At 36.2% G+C, this 24,995-nt stretch overlaps 1 protein-coding gene across 1 annotated transcript in view; it reads left to right on the forward strand.

Moving 5' to 3' along the window:
* Positions 1–24,995, forward strand: part of myom1b (myomesin 1b) — a 63,987-nt gene that overhangs the window by 32,723 nt on the left and 6,269 nt on the right. Inside the window, exons 15-36 of the mRNA XM_084109410.1 lie at positions 140–323; positions 1,674–1,848; positions 5,651–5,772; positions 9,293–9,489; positions 9,597–9,723; positions 10,712–10,896; positions 13,293–13,407; positions 14,068–14,224; positions 17,802–17,908; positions 18,004–18,048; positions 19,903–20,039; positions 20,149–20,293; positions 20,380–20,439; positions 20,696–20,763; positions 20,841–20,954; positions 22,319–22,406; positions 22,728–22,766; positions 22,924–23,029; positions 23,255–23,418; positions 24,617–24,653; positions 24,768–24,790; positions 24,902–24,957. Of these exons, the coding sequence (XP_083965536.1) occupies positions 140–323; positions 1,674–1,848; positions 5,651–5,772; positions 9,293–9,489; positions 9,597–9,723; positions 10,712–10,896; positions 13,293–13,407; positions 14,068–14,224; positions 17,802–17,908; positions 18,004–18,048; positions 19,903–20,039; positions 20,149–20,293; positions 20,380–20,439; positions 20,696–20,763; positions 20,841–20,954; positions 22,319–22,406; positions 22,728–22,766; positions 22,924–23,029; positions 23,255–23,418; positions 24,617–24,653; positions 24,768–24,790; positions 24,902–24,957 (2,451 nt within the window). The remainder of the gene's footprint in view (positions 1–139; positions 324–1,673; positions 1,849–5,650; positions 5,773–9,292; positions 9,490–9,596; positions 9,724–10,711; positions 10,897–13,292; positions 13,408–14,067; positions 14,225–17,801; positions 17,909–18,003; positions 18,049–19,902; positions 20,040–20,148; positions 20,294–20,379; positions 20,440–20,695; positions 20,764–20,840; positions 20,955–22,318; positions 22,407–22,727; positions 22,767–22,923; positions 23,030–23,254; positions 23,419–24,616; positions 24,654–24,767; positions 24,791–24,901; positions 24,958–24,995) is intronic.

Genomic DNA, 24,995 nt, shown 5'->3' on the forward strand with positions numbered 1-24,995 from the left:
CAGTGTGCAAAACTCAATCTAACTGCATAACCACTGCCAGTGGCAATTGATAAAGCTTTAGTGGTTTTTAAGGGAATAGGCCTTGAGTGATGTTGTATTTTTTGTTTGGTTTAGCAATAATATCTGTGTTTGTGTGTAGTGTGTGTCTGGCACAGACAGCTGGCAACGAGTGAACACTGAAATCCCTGTGAAATCTCCACGTTTTGCTCTTTTTGATCTGGCTGAGGGCAAGTCTTACCGTTTCCGCGTTCGTTGCTGCAACTCAGCTGGCGTCGGAGAACCATCAGATCCGACAGAAGCCACCACGGTTGGAGACAAGCTGGGTATGATAAATACAACAACAGCCTCTTTGAAAAGCAAAGGATCAAGGAAAATGTGATGTTTTTTATGAGTACACTCTTAAAAATAAAGGTTCTGTATTGGCATTTATGGTTCCATGAAAAACCTTTAACATTCATAGAACCTTTCCATTGCAAAAAAGGTCATTTAGAGTGGAAAAAGTTTCTTTAGATTATTAAAAATGTCTTCACACTAAGAAAAAAAAACTAAAAAAAAAACTAAAATGGCCCTTCTATGGCATTACTACAAAAACCCGCTTTTGGAACCTTGGAATTTATTATATTGACTCTTTAAAATATTAAAATGTTATGTTCATATTTTATTATGCAGCTCTTTGGAGTACTTGATTAGTTGGTGTTCAGCATTCAGCGCTCTGATATTTCCTTTTTCGCTCATCTGGATAACTGAAACCAGCACAACATTTATGTCCTTTGTATCTTGTTTCATACTAATGCAACTAGTGCCATCTTGTGTTTTAATTACTGATGATTGAGAAAAATCGGAGGACAATGTAATGGATTATTTTTTCTTAGTGAAATAATTTTTTAGGATATTACATTTATGATTTTAAAACATTTTCAACTCAAATCAATATTTCATGTCCAAATAATTATTTATTTGGTGAGTAGTCATGTAAAGCTGGATTAATGTACATTATCCCTATAACTCAACTCAATATTTTGTATCCAATTATTTATGTTAGCCTTTACTTTATATCTGGATATTCCATTCACTCATTATTTACCATACATTTGTTATATTATATTATATTATATTATATTATATTATATTATATTATATTATATTATATTATATTATATTATATTATATTATATTATATTATATTATACACTCTAAATAAGGTATTATTTGTTTGCATTAGTTAAAACATTAACTAATATGAACTAACAATGAGAAAAATATTTTTACAGCATTTAATAACATTTGTTAATGTTAGTTAATAAATAAATGAACTAACATGAATTCATGTTCATTTTCAAAGTGCATTAACTAAAGTTAACGCACTTTGAATATAACTTTGAATCTCAAAAAAGTAGTAGTAAATTATGAGATTAACATGTACTAAGATTCAAAAATGCTGTAGAAGTATTGTTTTTTGTTAGTTCATATTAACTAATGTTGTTACAGTAATGTTAACAAATTAAACCTTATTGTAAAGTGTTATTATATTACAGCATTATATTATTATATTATATTATATTATAATTACAGCATGCAGATAAATGTTGGCTGAACTTTAATATAACATGAATTCTATTATAGCGTAAAAAATGTGTAATGGTGTAATCAACTTTTTTGTCACCTGCCACCAGATATCCCATCAGCCCCTGGCCGTGTGGTGCCTACCCGCAATACAGACACATCCGTGGTGGTTTCATGGGAAGGGTCACGTGAAGCTAAAGAGCTGGTGGGCTACTACATTGAGAACAGCATTGTGGGGAGCAATACTTGGGAGCCATGCAACAACAAACCAGTTAAAGGCACAAGGTATAACAACACATACAGTATAATTAATAATTCAAGTCTTGTTGTAAAATGACTGTCAACTAGCACATGCGTTCTGCGCCTGCGTGTATGTATATATCTGTCTATAGCAGGTATCAATAGTCTATTTTCATCATTCAAAAAGGGAAACCGAAACTAGCACTGCAGATATACAAACCGTAAACAAATTTGTACCATTTTGAACATCAATCATGCTGATCACTTTCTTCATTCCAGTCGGCTCATGCTATTATGAAAATATTCATGCATTCGAATGTTTAGATAAGATGACGTAAAATTATAACAGACTTCTTGTCTGTACCGTCTTGACTCCTTTGCTCTATTTCATCACTTTCCGTTTTATTCTCGTGCACTGACTCGCTTGTTTGGCTGAACAGCCAATGAGAGTTCCCTCTCTCAACGACGACCCATTTAACATGCTAAATTAGCCCAAAAAACCCAAACGGCGTCCGACTAGAAACAGCGGTGCGGAACACACCAAAAAACTAAGCCGATCGATGAACAAAAACGACCCGGCATTGCCCGACGGAGGACTGTTGGCTAGGTGTGTCCCGGCCTTTACATTTCAGACACAAATTTCTCAGTTTCTAGGTTTTTTGTCCTCCAACGAAAATATTTCCAAAAGAGGAAGAAAAAAACCCAATATCGTTCTAAATGTAAAAGAATAGCAGAGTCCACACCACAAAGATAACGATAATTATTATTATTATACTGACGAACAGGCTATTTTTCTAAGCAGGCAGTGATAAGCAGAGAACAGGTTCACTTATCTTAGTATGTACTCTTGTATTTGGGTTTGTTTGATAAATATAGTGAATACAAAAATCTGATCATCTGTTTGAAAACATGTAAATACTGCTTGACTTCCTTTCTTTTCCGTGATAAGAGGTAAGTTGCGCAGTGCTTTGTGTACTCGAGTAACTGAGATATTTCTGCTTTTTGATAAGCGCCACCTACTGTCCCTATTGTAGTATTTTTGAGCTGTTTTTTCCGCATTGGTCTGAACCATAGACTGTAAAAAAAAAAATGGCCAGCCGAGTCTGCGCAGTAGTGATCCTGTGGTTGAGCCGCAGTATCAAGGTCCTGCCCAGGACCGGCACCGGACTATCCTGCCCCCTCAGTCAAGAAGATGACTGTGAAAATGGATTTTAATGATGAAACAGAATAGACAACAAAAAAAATCACAATTACCTAGTGCATAGGCTTCCTAGCATTTATATTAGGCTATTATAGCAACATTCTTTTAAGGACAGTCTGTTTCGCAGTCACATTTCGATTGGCACACTTACCCACAACACAAAGAATGCAGCTCTATGATGAGTTGGCTAAAGGTATGATGATTTTTTTTTTTCATGTTAAGAAAAAAAAGATAATTGATAACTGTTTTATAGTAAAGCTGAAACAATTAATTACTTTATGTAGTGGTGGTATCATGGTAACCTGTATGTATTCATGGTAAACCCACTGAAATTGTGTATCTAAGACGTATTTATATCTGGTGGTATAAAACGTGTTTATTTCATGGATATCAATGAGATTGATTTTAAATTTGTTGACCTAGGAAATTTTTCATTTTGTTTTATGTAGTAATATTCAATGCTCTGCCATCTGTATATGCTCAGTAGCTTTTACTTCAATAGTTGTAGTAGTGACAGTTTTGTTTACAGTCTGACAAATACGTGAATAGGCCACATATGTTCCCTTTTGATTTCGGTCACTTCCACATTACGTTAGAAGCTGAAATTTTGGGGAAACAGCTTTCTCTTAGAAATACTGAAGCCTGATTGGAATAACGCCGTTGTTCTACGACAGCCAATGGTGTTCGAGCACGCAAATTAGAGGTGGGAACGCCCCCTATATAATGCGCCTCTGAATGGCGCCTACTCATCGGTAAAAGTGGATTACGGAATACGCTTCACTGATCCCCTTATGCGTTCTGGTGGAGAATAAACCGAAGATAGCTGGCTATAAGCCTTGTTCGATCTGCACGGGATCAGTCGAGCTCCCCTGCCTGTCTTCTGCCTGTGCCGCGCCCACACGGAAAAGCAGCCATTGAAGATCTTATAAGCTTTGAGGTCAAATATGGATACGAAAAACCTTTTCATAGGTATAGTTTCTAGGAATGCTCCAGTTGATAATTACAGTACTTCCTTTGATTTTGTACGTGGTCTCTCAGCTTGCCGATCACATTTTTACGACACAAAAGCACACTTGCGCACTGAAATAGCCTCCCATCTCAGATGTTTTCTGACATTGCTTATGTTAGTTGCATTTACTAACTGGTGTAGAACACGGGACTACGGCACTGGTGAACTGCCCCGTGTCAATCATTTTGTCCATATGGCCACTGTATGCCCTCCATGCTCAAGTATACAGACGCTACAACAGCTTGTCACCGTCATATTTATATCCCTTGGTCCATTCCGCTGAGGAAAGACCTCCTATCTCAGGTGGTGTGCTCAGTCTAGAATCCCAATCCAGAATTATGGAATCTGCATGTCTGGCGCTGGCATCAGCTTGCGGGCATAAGTTACATTGCCACAGCACATGTTAAAGATGAGTACTGAAGCAAGAGCCCCTTCTACCAGGTGCCTCTATGCTCATAAATTGAAAGTCTTTGAGAGCTTGTGCAGCTCCAGGAATGAGGAACCTTTAAAATTCCAGATTTATGTCAGGACAGTTATGTCCTTCTTGCAGTAGCTCTTAGATGCCGGCCGTGCGCCTTCTACGCTCAAAGTATACGCTGCCGCTCTTTCAGCTTTTCATAGAGGAATTGATGGTTGGCCAGTTGGCAGGAACAACCTGGTGGTCAAATCTTTACACGGCGTGAGACCGATAAACCCTCCTCACCCGCCTACAATCCCCACTTTGGATTTGGCTTTAGTTTTGAAAGCCCTGACGTTCATGAATTCTAGCCGCTCCAGTTGGCTCCACTAAAGGTGCTCTCTTTCAAGACTACGCTTTTCCTTGCACTCGTATCAGTTAAACGAGTGGACGACATACAAACTCCGTTCAAACTCTGTTCAGAGCCCAGGTTATAACCCTTTCAGCCTTTGCTCTGAGTGAACCAACTACGGGGAACACTACCCTTTCACAGTTGCTTTGCCCCATACACGCTCTGTGACCGCTTCTGCTGCAATACGTTATGGTTTCCTCATAAGCGGTGGGATTTGCTGCTTATTTCTAAAGCTATTTACAGCAGCTGTTGAGCCCCTGAATGAGCATTATTTACAACTTATATTGTGTTAGTGAACCAGTTTTCACCGTTTCCTTTCGCTGTAGCGACTGGAGGCACCGCTTGAACAGTGCTATTCTACTTCAGTTGTGTTATACTAACTGAGTCAAGCATTGTTATCTGCGATGTATATTGTGGGAACTGGGTTTCACTGCTTTTGCTACAGCCCTGCTACAGTGGTGTTCAATAGACATCACTGTTAGACATCACTGCTTATTGGAAAAGCATCAGTGTGATGAGAACTGCCTAGAATTACAGAAACCATCTTTGGATAAAAATTATTTGTAATTGGATTTTTTAGTTTGGCTCGCGTCCCATTCGATTACATGAAGAGGGCAGGGTTTATGACCTGTACTGCAGCCAGCCACCAGGGGGCCTTTGAAGTATTTTCGTGACAAACGTTCATATTGGAGTGAACATGCAATTAGGGTTAAGGGTCTGTTAAATCAACTAAAGTATTACTGAGCCCCACTAATAAATGCCATAATTGTTTGTGTGAGATTTTAATTGTTGTAACATATTAATATCTGTCCACATGTATTTATGCAGGTTTGTCTGTCATGGCTTGACCACAGGCGAGAGTTACGTTTTCCGAGTGAGAGCAGTCAATGCTGCTGGAATCAGTGAATTCTCACAAGAATCAGAAGCCATTGAAGTTAAAGCTGCTATTGGTGAGTCATCTGTGAACTCCTATTGATATGACTTGGATATTATTCAGATCTATGAAATATGATTTCACTTTAAATTCCAACTTTCACTTTAAATTCTGCCCACTGTTCTTGACTTACGCATTTCACACGTCCTAAATGGCACTTCAGTGTCAGGGCCACAACCACCAAACTCCAGCTCCGTTCCCTGCATTTCTCCCAGTAGACGGGGTCAGGACTTGTAGACCTCCTCTAGTTTGGGTCACAACTGATCCAACGTAGTGGTGACTACAAACCAGCTCACCCTCGTACACCCCTGCCCACTCCCTCAGTCTTTTCACACCTGTCCCTTCTGCATGCCTTTCACATTTTCTAAGTTCATGCACCTTAACAACCATAAGACTTTGTGTTAAGTCATGTTCACTTATCCTTTATGAAACGCATATTTATTATGCACACTTTTTTTCTAATCAAAACAGTATTTAATGGCAAAAAAACTCAATTACAGATAAATGTACAGTAAATACAACAATAAAGCACAATTCAACATAAATGCTGCATTTTCAAATACATTAAAAATACTTGTATTTCATGCATGGATAACATATATCTTCCAACTTCAAGAACTAGCAGTGCCAAAATAAACACTCGCCAAGCGCCAGATGTGAGTAAAAATATATAAAGCCTAATATATAAATATAAGTATTGTAATTTTATTATTATTTTAATATAATAAAAAATAACAAAATAATATAAAAAATTAAATAAAAATAAGAATAATAAAAATCTATAATGCTATTTTTTATTTTACACTACAACGGTGTTGTTGCAATTGTAATATATTTATTTATTTTATTTTGTTTAGGTTTTTTAATTTAAATAATAATAAAATCTAAATATTTTGAATAATATAAATAATAATAATTATTAATAATATTATTAGCAGCAATAGTAGTAGTGTATGTTTTGTCCTTAGCTGATCACATGCCTATGCTGCCACTTTAGTTTATTTTTAATCAGTAAAAATTGTAATTATTTAATATTACAATCAATAAATCGTTTTTACACAGTACTTTAGTGTGTCTTGCATGTTTTTAATTAGATCAAATAAAATAAGTTAGAGAACCACTAAGTGGATGTAAACAAATGGCCAAAAACAGAAAGTGTTAGGTTGTTTCCTGCTCTTTCCTACTTTTAGTTCATTACTGTAATTATAATTAAATATTAATGCTAAAAATAAAAGTATAAAAATATAGATACTCACTAGTTAATATACTTCTGCTTGCTGGTCAACTAGTCAGCATGCAAACATGGTGTAGCGTGTAGCATCTTGTGTCTTTCAGTGAATTTCATGTGCCTTGATGTAACACTCGTGTGATGCTTTTTTCATAAAGGTTCAACACAAAGTCAGCACAAATCCCCTCTGTGACATTCACATGCATAAACTACACTAAATAACTGCATCCTCTCTCCCAAATTACTTTCTAAGCTTTCTTTTCATCGCTCCTTGCTCATGTATTCTAAATAAAACTTTGTTGCGTTTTCATCGCCTCTTTACAATAAAAAAGCAATGTTGATTATCTCTTGCATGCAAACAGATTTCTGCTCATGTTTTCCACTGAACTTGATTAGTTAGATAAAAGTAAATAAATGTGAAGCATTTTGAATGTGATAGTGTTTGATTTATGCTTTCTCTTGCTGTTTTCTCTGCTAACTCCTTTAGGGGGCGGTATTCTTCATGGTGTGTGTCTGGAGTCGGGGGGTAATGGGGTCGGACTAACCCAGCACAGCACTAGTGGAGTGGGCAGGCATGTGGCGCCTCACTCTCCTGCTGACACGCCTCTAACACGCATAGCTAATGTTAGTGCAAGGGTTGAGGGAGGGGGTCACAACACTGGCCACACAGGGCCATTAAATGAAGGAAAACAGGGTAAGAGGGCCAGTCAGGGGGCACCAGAACCTGCTTGTGGGCAGGATACCGAAACTTCTAAAAAGGTTGAAAACTCTAGCAATGAATTGTTAAAGCCCAACCTCATCCAAAAGGAGTCAGCAACAGAATTGCCGGAAAATCGTAAGTCGTCGGTAAACTCTCCTCTGGAACAAGAGAAAGCAGGAGAGCGAGGGAGAGGACGAAGAGGCTCAGGTGAGGAGAGAGAGAAAGCCAACTCTCTGGAACGTCGTCCATCGGCATCCCTCATCACTGTTGGCCTGTCTCCATTTTCACCTTTCTTGTTGTTGTTGTTTTTCCCCCCATTCATTTTTAATTCTTTTCTTTGCATTTTCCAACTTGAATTTTTTTAAACACTTTATTACAATCTATAAAGTGCACTCATTAATCATTCATGTGCTTATTATTTTCAATTTGTCTTATTGTCCCTTGTGAAAGAAGTAGTACACTTTAGCATACTTTTATTTTAATGAGCACATATTTTGAAAATTATATACTTTAAAAGAATACATACTTAAGTGTGAACTGAATGTAATGTTTCCGGACACTTAACTGCATGTTAATTGCAATTAAATGAAAATGCATTATAGTTTAAATCTCTATTAAATGCATTTAGCTAAACTTTAGAATGTTTTTTTGACCCACTTACTGTATTACAAATATGGTTAAAGTGAACTGATGAATGCACTGACAAGCTTTTATGGTAAACTAAATTATACTTTGTCATTTCTAACATGAATAGAAATGATGGAGTTCCAATTTAGCATATTTGAAATATATTAACTTTAAATGTAATGTTGAATAACACACTGCAATTAAATAATCAATTACTTTAGTTTATTATTTATTAGATGAAAATAAGCGTACTTTTGCATGATAAAAGCATGACAAAATATTAAAACATAATAATTTTAAATGTACTTTAAAGTAAACCTTTTCACATTATGAAAAAAAGCACCTATTAAAAGTCTACTTAAGTGACTTAAGAAAGAGTCATAAAAGTGTGTACACTCTTTAAGTTCACTTAAGTGGCCTTTTATTTCATTAACATATTATCTGCAAGTACAATTTTTTACTACAAGTGCACATTCAATACAATTAAGCGCACTTCTATTTCACAAGGGACATAAGACCTCTCATGAAATTAGCATATTGCAGTTGTTTTAACACAGTTGTTGGGGTCAGTCAACCCCATTGGAAAATCCAGCTAAAACCAGTTTCTTATAGTTTCATGCTGGTACAATCAGTTTTTTTTTCAAATGGGGTATCTTCTCAGAGAACTTTTATATATGGTAAGTCTTCTCAGCTACAGCCTTTGTAAGCCCTTAAATAACATCACTATCCTCACAAATGCATCCAGGGATCTTCTTTGGCTTGTTTTATGCCACCAGCAACAACTGACAATATGCTGGACACCCTCCCTACTACACGATACACTCCTTAGGCTCACCAACCTGCAATGTCATATAGTGCCAGTCAGTATTTTTACAATTCTGTGCCTGGTTGCTCCACATACGCTGGTACACGCTTATATCATTAGTTTCCTTTACACTGTAAAAGTGCTTCACTGCTAACTGTAGTGTTCTGTTATGCCAGCTTCACCCGCTCCACCCTATGGCATCAATGTGTTGGAATGTGTGCGGGACTCGATGGTACTAGCCTGGAAACAACCCACTTTCATTGGTGGTGCTGACATCACTGGTTACTTTGTTGATTACCGTGAGGTCATCGATGGAGTCCCGGGAAAATGGCATGAGGCGAACATTAAGTCTGTCAGTGACAGAGCCTATAGAGTAAGTAGCACATTTATGTAATAACAGGCAAAATAATAGCCTATAAGATGTGCAATTTTTAGCCTATAAGATGTGCAAAAAATCTCCAACCTTTTCTTTCTGTCTAGGTTTCAGAGCTGAAGGAAAACATGCTGTACCAATTCCAGGTGCGTGCTGCCAACATGGCTGGTGTGGGCATCCCGTCAATTGCCAGCGAGGTATTCAAGTGTGAGGAGTGGACTATTGCTGTACCGGGTAGGCACAAATTAATTCGAATAATCCTTTTTTTTTTTTTTTTATCAGAGCTGTAATGCTTACCCACAATAAAGGTGCTTTTTGGACCCGCTTAAGTGGGACATATTTTTATGTGTAATTTCATAATTATTACTTCTGTAGTCTTCTGAAATATGGTTTAAGGGCCCTATTTTAACGATTTAAGCGCATGGTCTAAAGCGCACGGGTGCAAGTGCACATAGGGCGTGTCCGAATCCACTTTTGCTAGTTTAACGACAGGAAAAGTGGTCGGCGCTCCCGGTGCATGGTTTAAAAGTGTTGTCCCTATTCTCATAATGAGTAAAGGGTGTGTTATGGGCGTAACGTGCAATAAACCAATCAGAGTCTCATCTCCCATTCCCTTTAAAAGCCAGTTGCGCTCGCGGCCATGGCGGATTCGCTATTTATGGCAGAATTTGCAAGTGGAAAGACTGAACGCGTCTCCAGAGAGGAAACGGATCTGATCGTGTGCGAGGTTAAAGCCCGCAAGCAGACCATCTACGGGACAAGCCAGATCCACCATATCTTTATGTACACAATATTAATCTTTTACATTGTAATCCTTTTATTTTTAATATTTGGTTTGTGTGCTGCTGTGGTTCCTTGTGTGTGTAATAAGCACTGCATTGCGCCGGGTATATGAAGAAAAAAGCACACTTCTTTTTCACAAGGGGATAGTAAACACTGATAATCTGCAATCCTCAGTCAAAAATCGAAATTAAAACCATAATTTGGAACTATTACTTAAAGATACCGATTCCAAAAAAGACACAAAACAAAAACTAGATCTTTTAGAACCCATAGTTACCAATAGGATTATTATCATTCCAATAGAATAAAATACACATGTAGATCTAAAGTACATCCTTCAGAATTCTGCAGACTTTTTGATGTCAAAGTCCAGAACATTTTATCGTTCATCACATCAGCTCTGATATGCTTTTAAACTACGCTAAAACATTTTTTTCAGGACCACCCCATGACCTCCAAGTACAGGAGGTGCGTAAAGACTCTTTGGTCTTGCTCTGGAAACCACCTGTCTACCAGGGTCGAGATAAGGTCAATGGATACTACATCGACATCAAGGAGGCTGAAGCAGACTTTGAAATGTGGAGAGGGGTCAATGAGAAAGCTAATGACAAGATATTCATGAAGGTTTGTATGTATGTGGTAGCCGCGGGGCGGTGGAGTTGGCTTGTTAAGGTTGTGAGATTTGCATTCTCATGTGAAAAGGAAGTATACTTTATCATACTTTTAAAAAGAACACCTATTACAGAAATAATATACTTGAAAAGAACTTGTGTGAACTGAATGTTTTTGGACACTAAAAATGTAAAATGTATTAGTTTAAATTTATATTAAATGCAATTAGCTGAACTTTAGAGTGCTTTTTTGACCAAATTAACTAGGACTTAATCTTTGTGTGTTAATTAAAAACAAGTAATAAAAACTCGTTGAGTGTTTTAGCGCAATTTTCTGACCTCATGGGATCACAACACTAAGAGATAGTAAATCTTTTCCTGGATTTTTTTTGTGCGTTCCCGAGATTAGACCTTCCTTAACATAATGCCGAAAACCCGAAGTCTCTAGGTGGTCTGGTTGAGGAGTAGATAGAAGTGCAAGATTTGTGCGCACAGACAGAACAGAAATCATGAGTTAAAATTGCGCTAAAAATATATATTACAGACAATAAGCAGACTAGTACTAGTTCTATAAGCAGACTGGGACGATAACCTGTCCCTGATCAGTTTTGAAAGGTTCTGACACTTTTGAAAAAGAAGTACACTTTAGCATACATCTAAAAAAAAGTTAAAAGGTTATACTGAAGTGCAAACTGCATGTAATGCTTTCGGACACTTAATTGCATGTTAACTTCAACTAAATGAAAATGTATTATAGTTTAAATGTATATTAAATACAATTAGTTGTACATTAGAGCATGCATTTTTTGAACCTCTTAAGTAGGACTTAATTACATATTTATCTGTGATTTCATAATTACTTTTATTGTGTTTGAAATAAGCGAACTACAGAAAGTACTGCCAAGAATTTATGCTAAGCTAAAATATATTAATCATTTCTTTTGAAACTTGTACAGTATGTCATGTATTTAAATATATTTGTAATTACACATTTTTAATAAGAATGTTTAATAAGCAATTTAGTACATTGAAAATATATTAACTTTAAATGTAATTTAAATTTTAAATAGCGCACTACAGGTAAAATTATAATAAAGTAACTTTAAATGTTTAAATAAGTGTACTTCTTTAAAGCACAACAAAATATTATTAAAACATGTTTTGTACTTTAAAGTACTTTAAAGTAAAACTTTATTTGGCATTAAACTGCATTTTTTAAAAGTGTACTTAAGTGTGTTAAGAAAAATAGTAATTAAAGCGTACTGTTAGGGGGGTAACAGCTGTAAGACCTAGGACCAGATATGTTGAAAGAAGACCAGGAGTCGTGAAGTTCAATCAAAAAGAGAAATTTTTTACTGAAGAATAATTTGCAGTTTCATTGGTAGAGTCAGCGTCAAAGTCTCACGAGGAGGTCGCAAGCCAACTCTTCCTTACACAAAATCTCACACCAATTATACCTTTCCCAAGGACATACATTACATCATTGCTACTTCTGATTGGCTAAGAGAACATAAAGTCTAAACAATTCTACACTTATGGATAGATAGTAGGGTACGTCAACATTAATCAAGATAATTGTCATCCGGGTCCATGATTTGGTCCGGTGATGACCTCGGAGGTCGTCGAAAGGCATCTTGAGGTCTGCTGCTACATATCACGAGACCTGTACAGAGCATTCAAAGCATACACAAAAGCACAAGGGGATAGCAGTTCTTCCAAGGTTGTAGAGGGCCTGAGATCATTATTATCAGGACAGACTACCCAAAACATACTGATAAAACCTTCCCTCCTCAGAAAGAAGTACAGATAATGTTCACTTTATTCTCTAGAGAAGTACATATAAAAGAAGTACAATTCTGTGAACCAGATAACGTAAGTCACGTAGAGGTTGACCCCTGTAACATAGTGTCATCTAATGAGGGTCTTCTTCAGGCTTGCCCTCTTCTATTAGGTTGTTAGCTGTTTTCCCAATACAAAGAGCCTGTTCTCAAGGTCCTCATTCAGGGCACTAAAGATTAGTCACAGACACCATAATGCACTTAGAAAGAACTGGTAGAAATGCTGACAACAAAATATGATTAAAACTATATGTGAATCACTTGTTGAATACAGTATAACTTGATTAGTACTTGTTATAGGAGTAATGTAAAGACTCAAAAGGATATATAGATATATTGAAGAGACAAGGGATTCTGACCCCAACCCTTCAGTACTCTCTTAAAGGACACTTAAGTGGTCTTTTATTTGATTATTATATTATATTATCATTATATATATTATTTTTTAATAAATATACTTTTAAGATTTAAAGTACACTACAAGTGCATATTTAATACAATTAAGCACACTTCTTTTTTTTCACAAGGGTAGGTTTATGCTAGTAAATGTTGTTCCTCTTCATTGTTCTAGATCAAGGATCTAAAGGAGGGGGAGTCGTATGTTTTCCGTGTACGCGCTCAGAACAAGGCTGGTGTAGGAAAAGCATCAGAGCCTACAGAACCGGTGGAGGCAGTGACTAAACCAGGTACTAAACTGGACTAAATGAAATCAAACAAGAATTTTGCGAGTAACATTTTATTGTACTGCAAAATAGCTACCGAAGATAAAATTGAAATATGAGATAAAAATGTACTTTCTTAATGCATGTTCCTGGTCCTGTTGTGTAAGATTCATACTTTTCTCTTCATGATCTTTCTTCAAAATGTAATAACTTGATCTGCCTCTGAAATGATTTCCTTTTTGGATGACACCACCATTCATTCTTATTTTTCCGACCATATCCTCCAAACACTTTGTATGACCCAATCAATTCCTAATGGATAAAATTATTCCTGCCATTTTGTCTGTTGAATATTCTATTTAACTCTGAGAAATTGGTTATTAAAGTAGTGAAATGGATTGTAAATAATGTTGGCTTTAAGATGGAGCAGTTCATGCTGAACTTGATTCAGATTAGGTGTTGAGCAAAACCATATATGGGTATATCAGAGTAAACAACAGGAATGGAACAAACACAAACACGTAATAATCGGTACATAATAAACATTGTGCTACCTAGTAATCTGTTTGCTGATTTGTAGTTTGCTGAAGTGATTTTTAAATCCAGGCTAAGCTTGAAGCAAACCAAAATAAACTAAACTTAACTAGCCTCAACAAAAGCCAACAAATTATTTCTTTCTCTCAGGTACTGCCGAGATAGTTGTGAATGTTGACGATGATGGCATCGTTTCACTAAATTTCGAGTGCTCTAACCTCAATGCTGACTCCAAATTTGTCTGGTCCAAGAACTACGTGGAAATGACAGAAGCTGAACGCATGACCATGGAGACCAAGGGTAACAAGTAAGTATTTACATGCTAATGAGTTAAATAACGAATGATTGAATTTAAAGTCTTCCTGCAGTCAATCATTTTATCCCTTAAAACTCATCTATGATAATCACAATGGCATATTACAAAAAAAAAAATTCTGTGAAAATCATTTCTTCATTCCTTAAAATAGCTTGAATGGAACCATGCTTCATTTAGGCAGATCTATGCATATTAGGGGTGTAAGAAAATATTGATACACAGGAATGTTGTGATATTATGTTTGGCGATACTGTATCAGTTCTCAAAGAGACTATTGATATTTATTTGTTTGATTCTAAAAATCTGCATCCCTAAAAATAATAAGAAAAGCCCCGTCCCGCACGTTGATTGGTTACATGTTTGTTACGGTTGGAGTTAGGGGCGGTTTGAAACCGTGTTTTTGAGACTGTCTTTGGGACACTGCAGTTGTAAGGATAAAATACTCAGCAGTAAAGCATATTAAGAACACCACATGGACATATAAGCAACATTAAAAACTTGATTTTCACCACAGGGCAGGGGTCTTTAAAATAATGTCTTAAAGGTGCAGTAAGCGATTTCTGAGAATCATTGTTGAACACTGTTAATATTTGAAATCAATCCAAACAGACACACCCCTCCCTTCATTGCTTCGCATCCAAAATGCACAAACACGCAATGCAAGGATGTTTCTTTATCATAGCTGAATCGAAGAAAAATAAAGCGAAGAGAACGAATGACAAAGAATGACAAAGAACAAAAAATGAACGTACAGTACACAAGAATATATACAAGCAAAATTCAATTCAATTCAATTCAAATTTATTTGTATAGCGCTTTTCACAATACATATTGTTTCAAAGCAGCTTTACAGAAAGTGCATTTCAGAAATGTACATAGAAAAATACAGTTAGTTAATCATGCATTAATTTAGGGCATAAACATATCGCCAGCGTCGAGTCGTCTCTTCACAGGCGTCGAGTCGTCTCTTCACAGGCGTCGAGTCGTCTCTTCACAGGCTTCGAGTCGTCTCTTCACAGGCTTCGAGTCGTCTCTGCACGGGTGTTGGGGCATCTGTAGTTTCCATGGGAGGCTGGATACAAACTGGAGCTGACAATCTGTATTTACCTCGGGACTAGCGTCCCGAGATAACAACAGAAAAGCAGATGGGAAATAATTAGCGTAGCTGCTGTTCATAAAAATAATGCATTCAATCTGATTCAACTGTAGTATAAAAGGTAAGTATTATGTGAATGCTTGGCTAAAGAAATGCGTCTTTAATCTAGTTTTAAACTGGGACAGCGAGTCTGAGCCTCGAACAATATCAGGAAGGCCATTCCACAGTTTAGGAGCTAAATGTGAAAATGCCCTCCCTCCTTTAGTGGACTTAGATATCCTAGGAATGACCAGAAGCCTCGAATTTAGTGATCTTAAAGACCGCGATGGATTGTAGGGCGATAGAAGTTCCGTTAAATACCCAGGAGCTAAACCATTTAGGGCTTTATAGGTCATTAGTAATACTTTGTAATTGATACGGAACTTTATAGGTAACCAATGTAGAGATGATAGAATTGGTGTTATATGATCATATTTCCTTGACCTAGTAAGAACTCTAGCAGCTGCATTTTGGACTAACTGTAGCTTGTTTATTGAGGATGCAGGACAACCAGCTAATAAAGCATTACAGTAATCTAGTCTCGAGGTCATGAATGCATGAACTAACTTTTCTGCATCAGAAACAGATAGCATGTTACGTAGCAGCAATGTTTCTAAGGTGGAAAAAGGCTGTTCTTGTAACATATGAAATATGATTTTCGAAAGACAAGTTGCGGTCTAATATAACACCCAGGTCTTTTATGGCGCTTTTCCACTATACAGTACCAGCTCGCCTCGGCTCAACTCGACTCGGCTCTGTTTGGTTTTCCACTGTGTAAAAGTTGTACCTGTACCTGCTTCCAGGTACTTTTTTTCGTACCACCTCCGGCGAGGTTCTAAGCGGGCTGAGGCGAGCTGAGGCGATACTAAAATGTGACGTGAAAACACGACAGATTGCTGATTGGTGAGAGAGAATCGTCACTATTCACTGCGTCATCATTGCACGCGCCAGACGGAGTATCCTGAATAAAAAAACAGCAAAAACAAAAATAAAAACATCAAACAGCATACACTCGATTTCCTCCATTGTCCTGTGTGTGTGGGTAGCGGGTGTGTCTCGCGCGTCTCGCGTAAAAGATTAAGTCACGGCAGTTTCCTGTGGCGTCGTGGAGGTACTATCTGTAATTGAAAACAGAGCGAAAAGTGAGCCGAGCCGAGGCGAGTCGAGTCGAGTCGAGTTGAGCTGGTACTGGTAATGGAAAAGCGCCATTACTGTAGTGGATAAAGTAACAGGACATCCTTCTAAAGTCAAGTTGTATTGTAAGAGGTTTTGTGGGCAGTTTTTTTTACCAATAAGTAATACCTCCGTTTCATCTGAATTTAATAGCAGAAAATTACACGTCATCCAGTATTTTATATCTTTAACACACTCTGTCAATTTAGACAATTTATTGTTTTCATCTGGTCGTGATGAAATATATAATTGAGTGTCATCAGCATAACAGTGGAAATTAATTCCATGTTTTCTTATAATATTACCAAGTGGCAGCATATATATTGAGAATAGCAGAGGGCCTAACACAGATCCTTGCGGCACTCCATAGTTTACTGACGTGTGTAGTTAAAGTGTGTAGTTAGTCGCCAGCAGCACACACTCAGAACTAATGTTACTCACGTATGGAGCAGAAACAACGCAACCTCAGCGTCAGTTTTCAGGCCTTCCCGCTTCTGTCTCACCAGTGCTGGAAAGCATCTTTAATATTAACGCTGATCTTAAAGCTCTTGCCTGATCATAATCCTTCTTTTTCCTGTGATATTCCTCTGATCTTTTCTCTTTTGTAATGTCTCTCAGCCATCTCTCTTTCTACAGTCCTTCTTCAAATCTTCCTCTTGCTCGCTCTCTCTCCTGCCTCATCATGATTGTATACGCCCCCTACTGCTGACTGGCTACAAGTGTGTTGTGGCTCTTGGTCCGATCCACTTTCAACAGCACTTACTGCACCTTTAACTCTGTCATTTATACCCTCATCTCATTCAAAACCCATAACTATTGTTCATCTTCTGAACAAAAATGAAGATATTTTTAATAAACAATTTTGTGCATCCATTGAAAGTCTAATCAAAATTTTCAAGCTTCAAAAAGTACATAAAGACATCCTAAAAGTAATTCATATGAATCGAGCATATGTCTACATATTAATCCAAGTCTACAGCACAATATTGCTCATTGTTCTGAAAATGAACAAAATTTGTTTGGAACAGCATGAGGGTAGTAAATGATGACTGAATTTTTATTTTTGGGTGAATTATATCCCTTCAACTAGCTTGTTTATTACCTTCTGATCAATCATATTTATAAATCTTTGTTTACACTACAGAAACATATTATTTATGAAATGTAACAAACAATTGAATCACCTTTCTAGGGCTATAACAACAAAAAATAGATTAGCATGAAATCATTTTGTAGTAACTCCTCAATATGTATCTGTAGGTCCAAAGCCATCTTTAATACGCTTTCAGAAGATGACCTGGGCATCTACTCTTGCTTCGTGACACACACTGATGGAGAGTCTGCCAGCTACACACTCTCTGAAGAAAGTAAGTTTACCTCCCTTTTTCATTTTTGTATTTTAAAATGTGCCAAGTTAACATTGTTATTGATTGTGACATTTTCACTGTCCTGTTCCTAACAGCTCTAAAAGAACTCCTGAAGGTCAGCCACGACCACAAATTCCCCAGTGAGTACACATTATATAAGGTTTCACATTATATAAGGTTTCACACTCTCAGTGTTTTGTTTTTTTTAATGTTCTTGCTCTATCCTGTGCACATTAGCATACTTTTAAGAGAACTTATTATGGAAATAATATATTGTAAAAGAACAGAGTTAAGTGTGAATGGAAATTTAATGTTTTCAGACACTTAATTGAAATATATTTCTTAGAATAAATTTGCAATTTAGTACAATTAAAATATAAGAGTATAGTTAAAATTGTAATCAGGTGCTTAAATGTTAGTCAACACATCAAAATAAGTGTACTTTAAAGCATGACAAAAGATTATTAAAACATAATTTTTTAAAATTGACTTTAAAGTAAAACTTTTAGATTGACATTATTAAAAGTGTACTTAAGTGTGTTAAGGAACATAATCATGAAAGTGCTTAAAGACAGCACTCTCTTTTTTTAAATAAATATTTTTAAGATTTACACAACTAAGCACACTTATTTTTCACAAAGATAGTTGTATAAAAAATGTATTTAAAATAACAGTTTGATTACACAGTGCCACCCTTAAGGCCCTTGCACACTGAGTCCGAAATTCGCGTCCGAAATTTTCGCACGTTAAAAAATAAATACGACCTCACGTTATGTCAATCACGCTTGTACACTGCCTCCGAAACTTTCGTCCGTCAAAAAAAAAATCGAATCAGGTTCGATTTTCAGCGTTTTTCGCATCCGTAGCAAGCATTTTGAATGGTGTTTTGACAATTCAGAGCCACCGAATCACGAAAGCGATAATTTCGGACTGCAGTGTGCAAGGGCCTTTACACAGTGTCCTAAACAGGGGTGCATTTCCCGAAAGCATCGTTAGCCAACTATGGTCGCAAGTTCCATCGTTATCAGCATAGTTCAACGAGTCGGTGTTTCCCGAAACCATCGTTCTAACGAACATTCGCAAACAGCATCGCAAAGTTGTGTAGTTGGAACGACAGCTCTCGACCTGTGAAGCAGAGTTTCTTGTTTGCATGACATGTGGACTTAATAAATCCTTATCTTGAGCAAAATTAGCAAGCTGACATTCAGTACAACCTGTGTGTTTTATTTATAATACATACAAATGTCATTTACGTCTTTGAGTTTGTCAAGAGATTTAAAGCACCGTTTTTGAAGAGTGCGCATGTGCGAACTTGCTCTACAAAGTAAGAACGAGCCTATGATTGAATCTGGAAATAAAGCGAAATAACTGAGAAAAATGAGAAATAGTCCTCAGATAACATGTCTGTAATTTATAGCAAAACATCTAGCGTTAATTTGATCTCAAACAGATTCATTAAAATAAGTTATTACTCCACCACGTACGTGACGTCATGAACCAACGTGGTTGAACGACCACTTTGCGACAATACGGTTTCGGGAAACAGTCGTGACTAGCTAGTTGATTTCTTCAACGATGCATCATACTATGGTGGTTAAGAAGCGAGTTACGTCGTTGTTCGGGAAACGCACCCCAGAACGTTTTTGTTCTGTCCTATAAACGAAAGCAAATTACAGTATGATTTTTAAAATACAGCTCTGTGATGTAGGATTTTTTTAAATGAGATAGACAAAATGTCACGTCATGTGATGCTTATTCTTTGGTTAGGACAAAGTGATGGTTAGGTTACATTTGAAAGATGCATCGCTTGTCACTTTTATTGCATCATGCCTGGTTAAGACACTGTTTCAATACAAACCAGAGCAAAAGTATCCAGGTTTCCATTCCATCATAAGCCTCCAATACAATGAACATTATGCAGGACCGAATTCTTGTTTTGTTCTATTGTTCTGTCATTACACTTTCTATTATCCACTTTCATCCCTCTTCTTCAGTCATCCCTCTGAAATCAGAGCTGGCCGTGGAGCTGCTGGAGAAGGGTAGAGTTCGCTTCTGGTTGCAGGCTGAAAAAATCTCTGCCAATGGAAAAGTTGAATACGTGTTCAATGACAATATGATCTCCCAGGGAGAGGTGAGAGGAATGCAGAAACAGACACGCAGTACATGAAACATTACTCCTGAAACTCTTTGGAAACACTAATTTGGTTTGCTTCTGCATTAATAGTTTTTGTGTGTTGTAGAAATACAAGATGAACTTTGATAAAAATACTGGCATTATTGAGATGTTCATGGAGTCTCTGGGAAATGTGGACGAGGGAACATTCACTTTCCAGCTTCAAGATGGCAAAGCCACTAACCAGTCCAGTCTAGTGCTAATTGGAGATGGTACTAATCTAAAAGTCCATAAACACATACATATATGTATCTCATTTATAGAGTTTGTACCAATGACAGCATCTCATTTCCTTCAGTGTTCAAGCAGTTACAAAAGGAATCCGAGTTCCAGAGAAAAGAATGGCATAGGAAGCAAGGTACGAGTATATGTACAGTACTGTATAAACACTGTAATGTTATTATTTTATTTTTTTAAAGCTTGTGAACAATGTGTTAAATGTTTTCAAACAGTAATATAATACATCATCACATGGCCTCGTTATTCCATGGATCCATTGAATGTACATATTATACTGTAAAAAGTACTAGTAGTATAGTATGGTCGTATGTCATTCCAGATACTGTGCACCCACTGTGTTTGTACATTATTCACTGCTGTTTCTGCACTGTAAGGTCCACACTTCGTGGAGTATCTTGGTTATGAAGTCACACCTGAGTGCTGTGTAAGACTGAAGTGCAAGGTGAGTCTTCTCTCTAATAAAACACAACTGTAGTGCTGCCTGTTTCTTTGTTAGTGACACATTAACATGTGATCTAGGTTGGTAATATGAAGAAAGACTCCGTGGCCCTGTGGTATAAGGATGGACGAGAGGTCAAGGTCAATGAGAAACTGGATTTCTCTGAAGGAGTATTAACTTTGGAGATCACCCAGGTGAGAAAGCATTTCACTTATTTGGTGTAGAAACAATTTTCATTCAGAAATTGTTTGCCAATTTTACAAGAAACGGCAAATAATAAAATGAAATGTAAAATTGTGAAGTGCTGTAGTGTTTTCTTGTAAAACATACTCCAGGAATCTTCAAAAAAACATTTTTTATAGTGGGTTACCCAGATATTACTCCTCATAATTTCATAAAATATTGTCAGCAAGTTACACAAACATTTAGTTAATATGTATCTAGAAGTATTTATTTAATGATTCAATTTGAATATAAATTTGACTATACTGTATATACCATATCGTTTCCACAAGTTACAAGCATAATTGTATTAATTAACTCTGTTGTTCTTCATTCATTGCCACGTATTACTTATTCTCTTGTTTTAGTTCAAATCAGGACAAAAAAATTATAAAACATGCTCAATGATTTCTAAATTAAACTTTTTTATGGAAATAAAATTGATAAAAAAGGACAAACGACAATGTACATGACTTACATTATTTTAATTAGTAAATGTAAAATTGTGACAAAGTAAATAATGTGCTTACAATATTGACATAAAACATACTAGAATTATATTAGTAAACTAGTCTACCACTTTTAATGGTTCAATATGCACACCTGTTTCATGTTTAATGATATAAAATATGGGATATTAATACAGTAAATTAATAATTTTCGTGAGCAGCAAATCATATTTGAAAATCAAGACTGGAGTTATAATGCTGAAAATTCAGCTTATCCATCATATGAATAAATAACTGTTTAATATGTGAATAATATATTTTAAATTGTAATAGTATTTCATAATATTACTGTTTTTACAGTATTTAAATGTAGCTTTGGTGAGAATAAGAGGCTTCTTTCAAAAAGATTAAAAAGTCTTCATGACCCCAAACTTTTGAACAATAGTGTATATGGGTTTTTAACATTTTCCACAACACTTTTCTTTTCTTTTTTTTCTTTCTTTTTTTACATTTTCTCTTACTTTCTTGACCCATTATACAATATCTCCGTTTTTCTCATTGTCATTTCTGTTTGTGATTTGGTGAATTATTTTTCTGACCTTTTCTATCCCATATTATCAGTTTGGCTTTTCAGTCCTTCTCTCCTATGATAATTTTAACTTAAGCAATATCTGTTTGCATACATGTTTTTTTGTTTTTGTTGTTTTGTGCATCTGTCTTCATACTCTTTCAAGTTTACTTCTTGCTTGTTACATTATTTTCTTTCTGCTTTTGTCAGATTGTTGTGGCCTACAGTATCCAGCGCATTCCTGTAGTGTTAGATTAGAGATCCCACACAGGCATGTCATTATTTTTATGAATTTTGTTTGTTTATGTGTCAACGGCAGATTTCGAAAAAGGATGCTGGTATATATGAAGTAGTTCTGAAGGATGACAGAGGCAAAGACACCTCCACCCTCAACCTTACTGACCAAGGTAACAGCAGAAAAATGCTTTAAAAGTACTAATAGCTACTATTATTAAACTCTCCAGAATTACTTTATGCACTTTATTTTTACAACTATGCATAATTTACTGATGATATTACGTGTAAGATGTGAAGCATAGACACTCTAAAATAAAGTGTTACCAAACATTTTATCCTATTTAAATCCATATCCCAGAATTTCACCGATTTTTCCCCATAATCGGTGCGGAAAATGTGAAGAAACTTATTTCTTCTTGATTTTATCTGTATGTTAAAGATGCTAATAATACTCGATCTTTTGTAAATAAATGTCCACTTCTGTTTTCCAGGATTCAAAGACCTGATGAATCAGGTTTTCAGTGTTATCGGTAAGATTTACAACCTCATTTTCAAGATTTTCAATGATTTTTATGAGGACATAGTAAACATAATTGAAAATATCTTCTAAATCTCCACAGTCCATCTTTACATTTAAACATGTAGTTTTAGCAATGCAGGACAAATGTTGACTTTCATTTTGTCCAGCAAACTCTTCCACTCAACTGAAGATCCAGAGCACAGAGGAGGGAATCAGGATCTACTCCTTCGTCAACTACTACAACGACGAGCTGCACGTCACCTGGCATCACAAGTAAGAGTCTCATCAAGCAATGTTACTTTAAATACTGTATATTATATACGCTTTACCCATGGTTTTACTGGTGACTGAATTTTTGTGGAGGCTTTTATGGATTTACGTTTTTTCCCTGAAGTTTAAATTCAACATTAGTATGTTGGCTTTACTTTCTCAGCTTGTGGTCACTGTAGTTGGAGACAGAGTATAGTTTTTACTGTGTGTACGTGTGCTTTATTAAAGGGATGCTGCGATCGCATTCACCGAGCGCATTAAGAGTGGTGTGGTGGGTGAGCAGCTGTGGCTGCAGATCTCTGAGCCCACCGAGAAAGATAAAGGCAAATATGCCATTGAGTTCTTCGATGGTAAAGGAGGTTTGCGCAGAACTGTGGAACTGGCTGGACAAGGTGAGGAAACACATGCTCATACACACACACCATATAATAGCTCTGTGCCAAAAACTAGGCACACGCTTTGCTGTCTAATAGGGGTGGGTGATATGGCAAAAATATCATATCACAATTTTCTGAAGATCTATAAGCAGTAGGCTTTTTAGAATTAAATTAAAATTTCTAAAATATTAAAAAGTAGTAGTAATTCACTGCCATTGTGGGAATACCATGTAATTATGCAATCAATAGAAAGTAACAGTAGTCTGATTTTAAAATGTAATATAATATAATTACAAGTACTTCATTCTGGTAATCTGATTACGTTATCCAGATTACATTTAATCAGTTACTACCCAGCACTGTGTATTAATAATCTTTTGTGGTGCTTATTTTGATGTGTTGATTAACATACTGAAGCACATGTAAGTATTTGATTATAATTTTAACTATAGTGTGTTACTTGATATTACATGACAGTTAATATATTTTAAATGTACTAAATTGCAACTTTATCATTACAAATGTGTAATAACAAATATGTTTAAAACAAATACATGACATTCAAGTTTCATTTATGGTTTTAGTTTACCATAAATGCTTGTCAGTACATTTGGCAGTACACTTTAACCATTTTTCAGAGACAATAAAAGTAATAATAAAATTGCATATAAAGATGTACTTAAGTCCTACTTATGTTTAAGTTCAACTAATTGCATTTAATATATAAATTTAAACTACTGCAATTAAGCGTGCGAAAACTACATTCAGCATATTTCCGTTATAACTATTTTTTCTGTTCACAATAAATGTTGCAAAGCATATTTAAAGCAAACTGTACTCTCAAGATGTCCCAAAACAAGGGAACTGGGTATAAACACACAGCCACCGGTGCTCATTGGATACATGAGAGATAAATATCAGATGGAACAACAAAATATTCCAAGGCACTCGCGTGGTTAAATGTAAAAAGTCATTAGTCATTAAAACATTGTGTCATAAAACAATTAGTCATTAGTCATAAAACAACTCACAAGTGTTGATCGACGTGTTTCGGCTTGACACAGCTTTCTTCAGGATGCACCCGAAGATCTCAACATGTTCTCAGTGTTGTAGAAATCTGCTATTTGCCTTTATTAAGTGTGCAATAAGGGGTCCGATTAGTTGTGGTTCCAATAAATAATGATGCATATACATTACATTTTTTTCTTTTCAGCATTTGACGATGCATATGCTGAGTTTCAAAGACTCAAGTAAGTGTGCCTTTAAGCTGAAAATGGTTTGTGATTTGTGATGGATAATATTCAGCTTGACTGACTGAATAACGACAAATATTTTCTTTTACGATCTTCAATTTCTTTCCTTAGGGCTGCAGCTATCGCAGAAAGAAGTGAGTAGATGAATGCAGAAATGCATGCTTGTTTAACACATCAATTTAACTGTATCTTCTGAAAGGTGATGTGAGTGTAGCGGATATTTGTAATCTTTGTGTTTTCCTCAGATCGTGCTCGTGTGGCAGGTGGTCTGCCTGATGTTGTGACCATCCAAGAGGGCAAGGTACTGTACATGGTTCTCCACACGGTTTGAAAATAACA

This window comes from Abramis brama (assembly GCF_963993115.1).
Source record: "Abramis brama genome assembly, chromosome: 3".
NCBI classification, from domain to species: Eukaryota; Metazoa; Chordata; class Actinopteri; order Cypriniformes; family Leuciscidae; genus Abramis; species Abramis brama.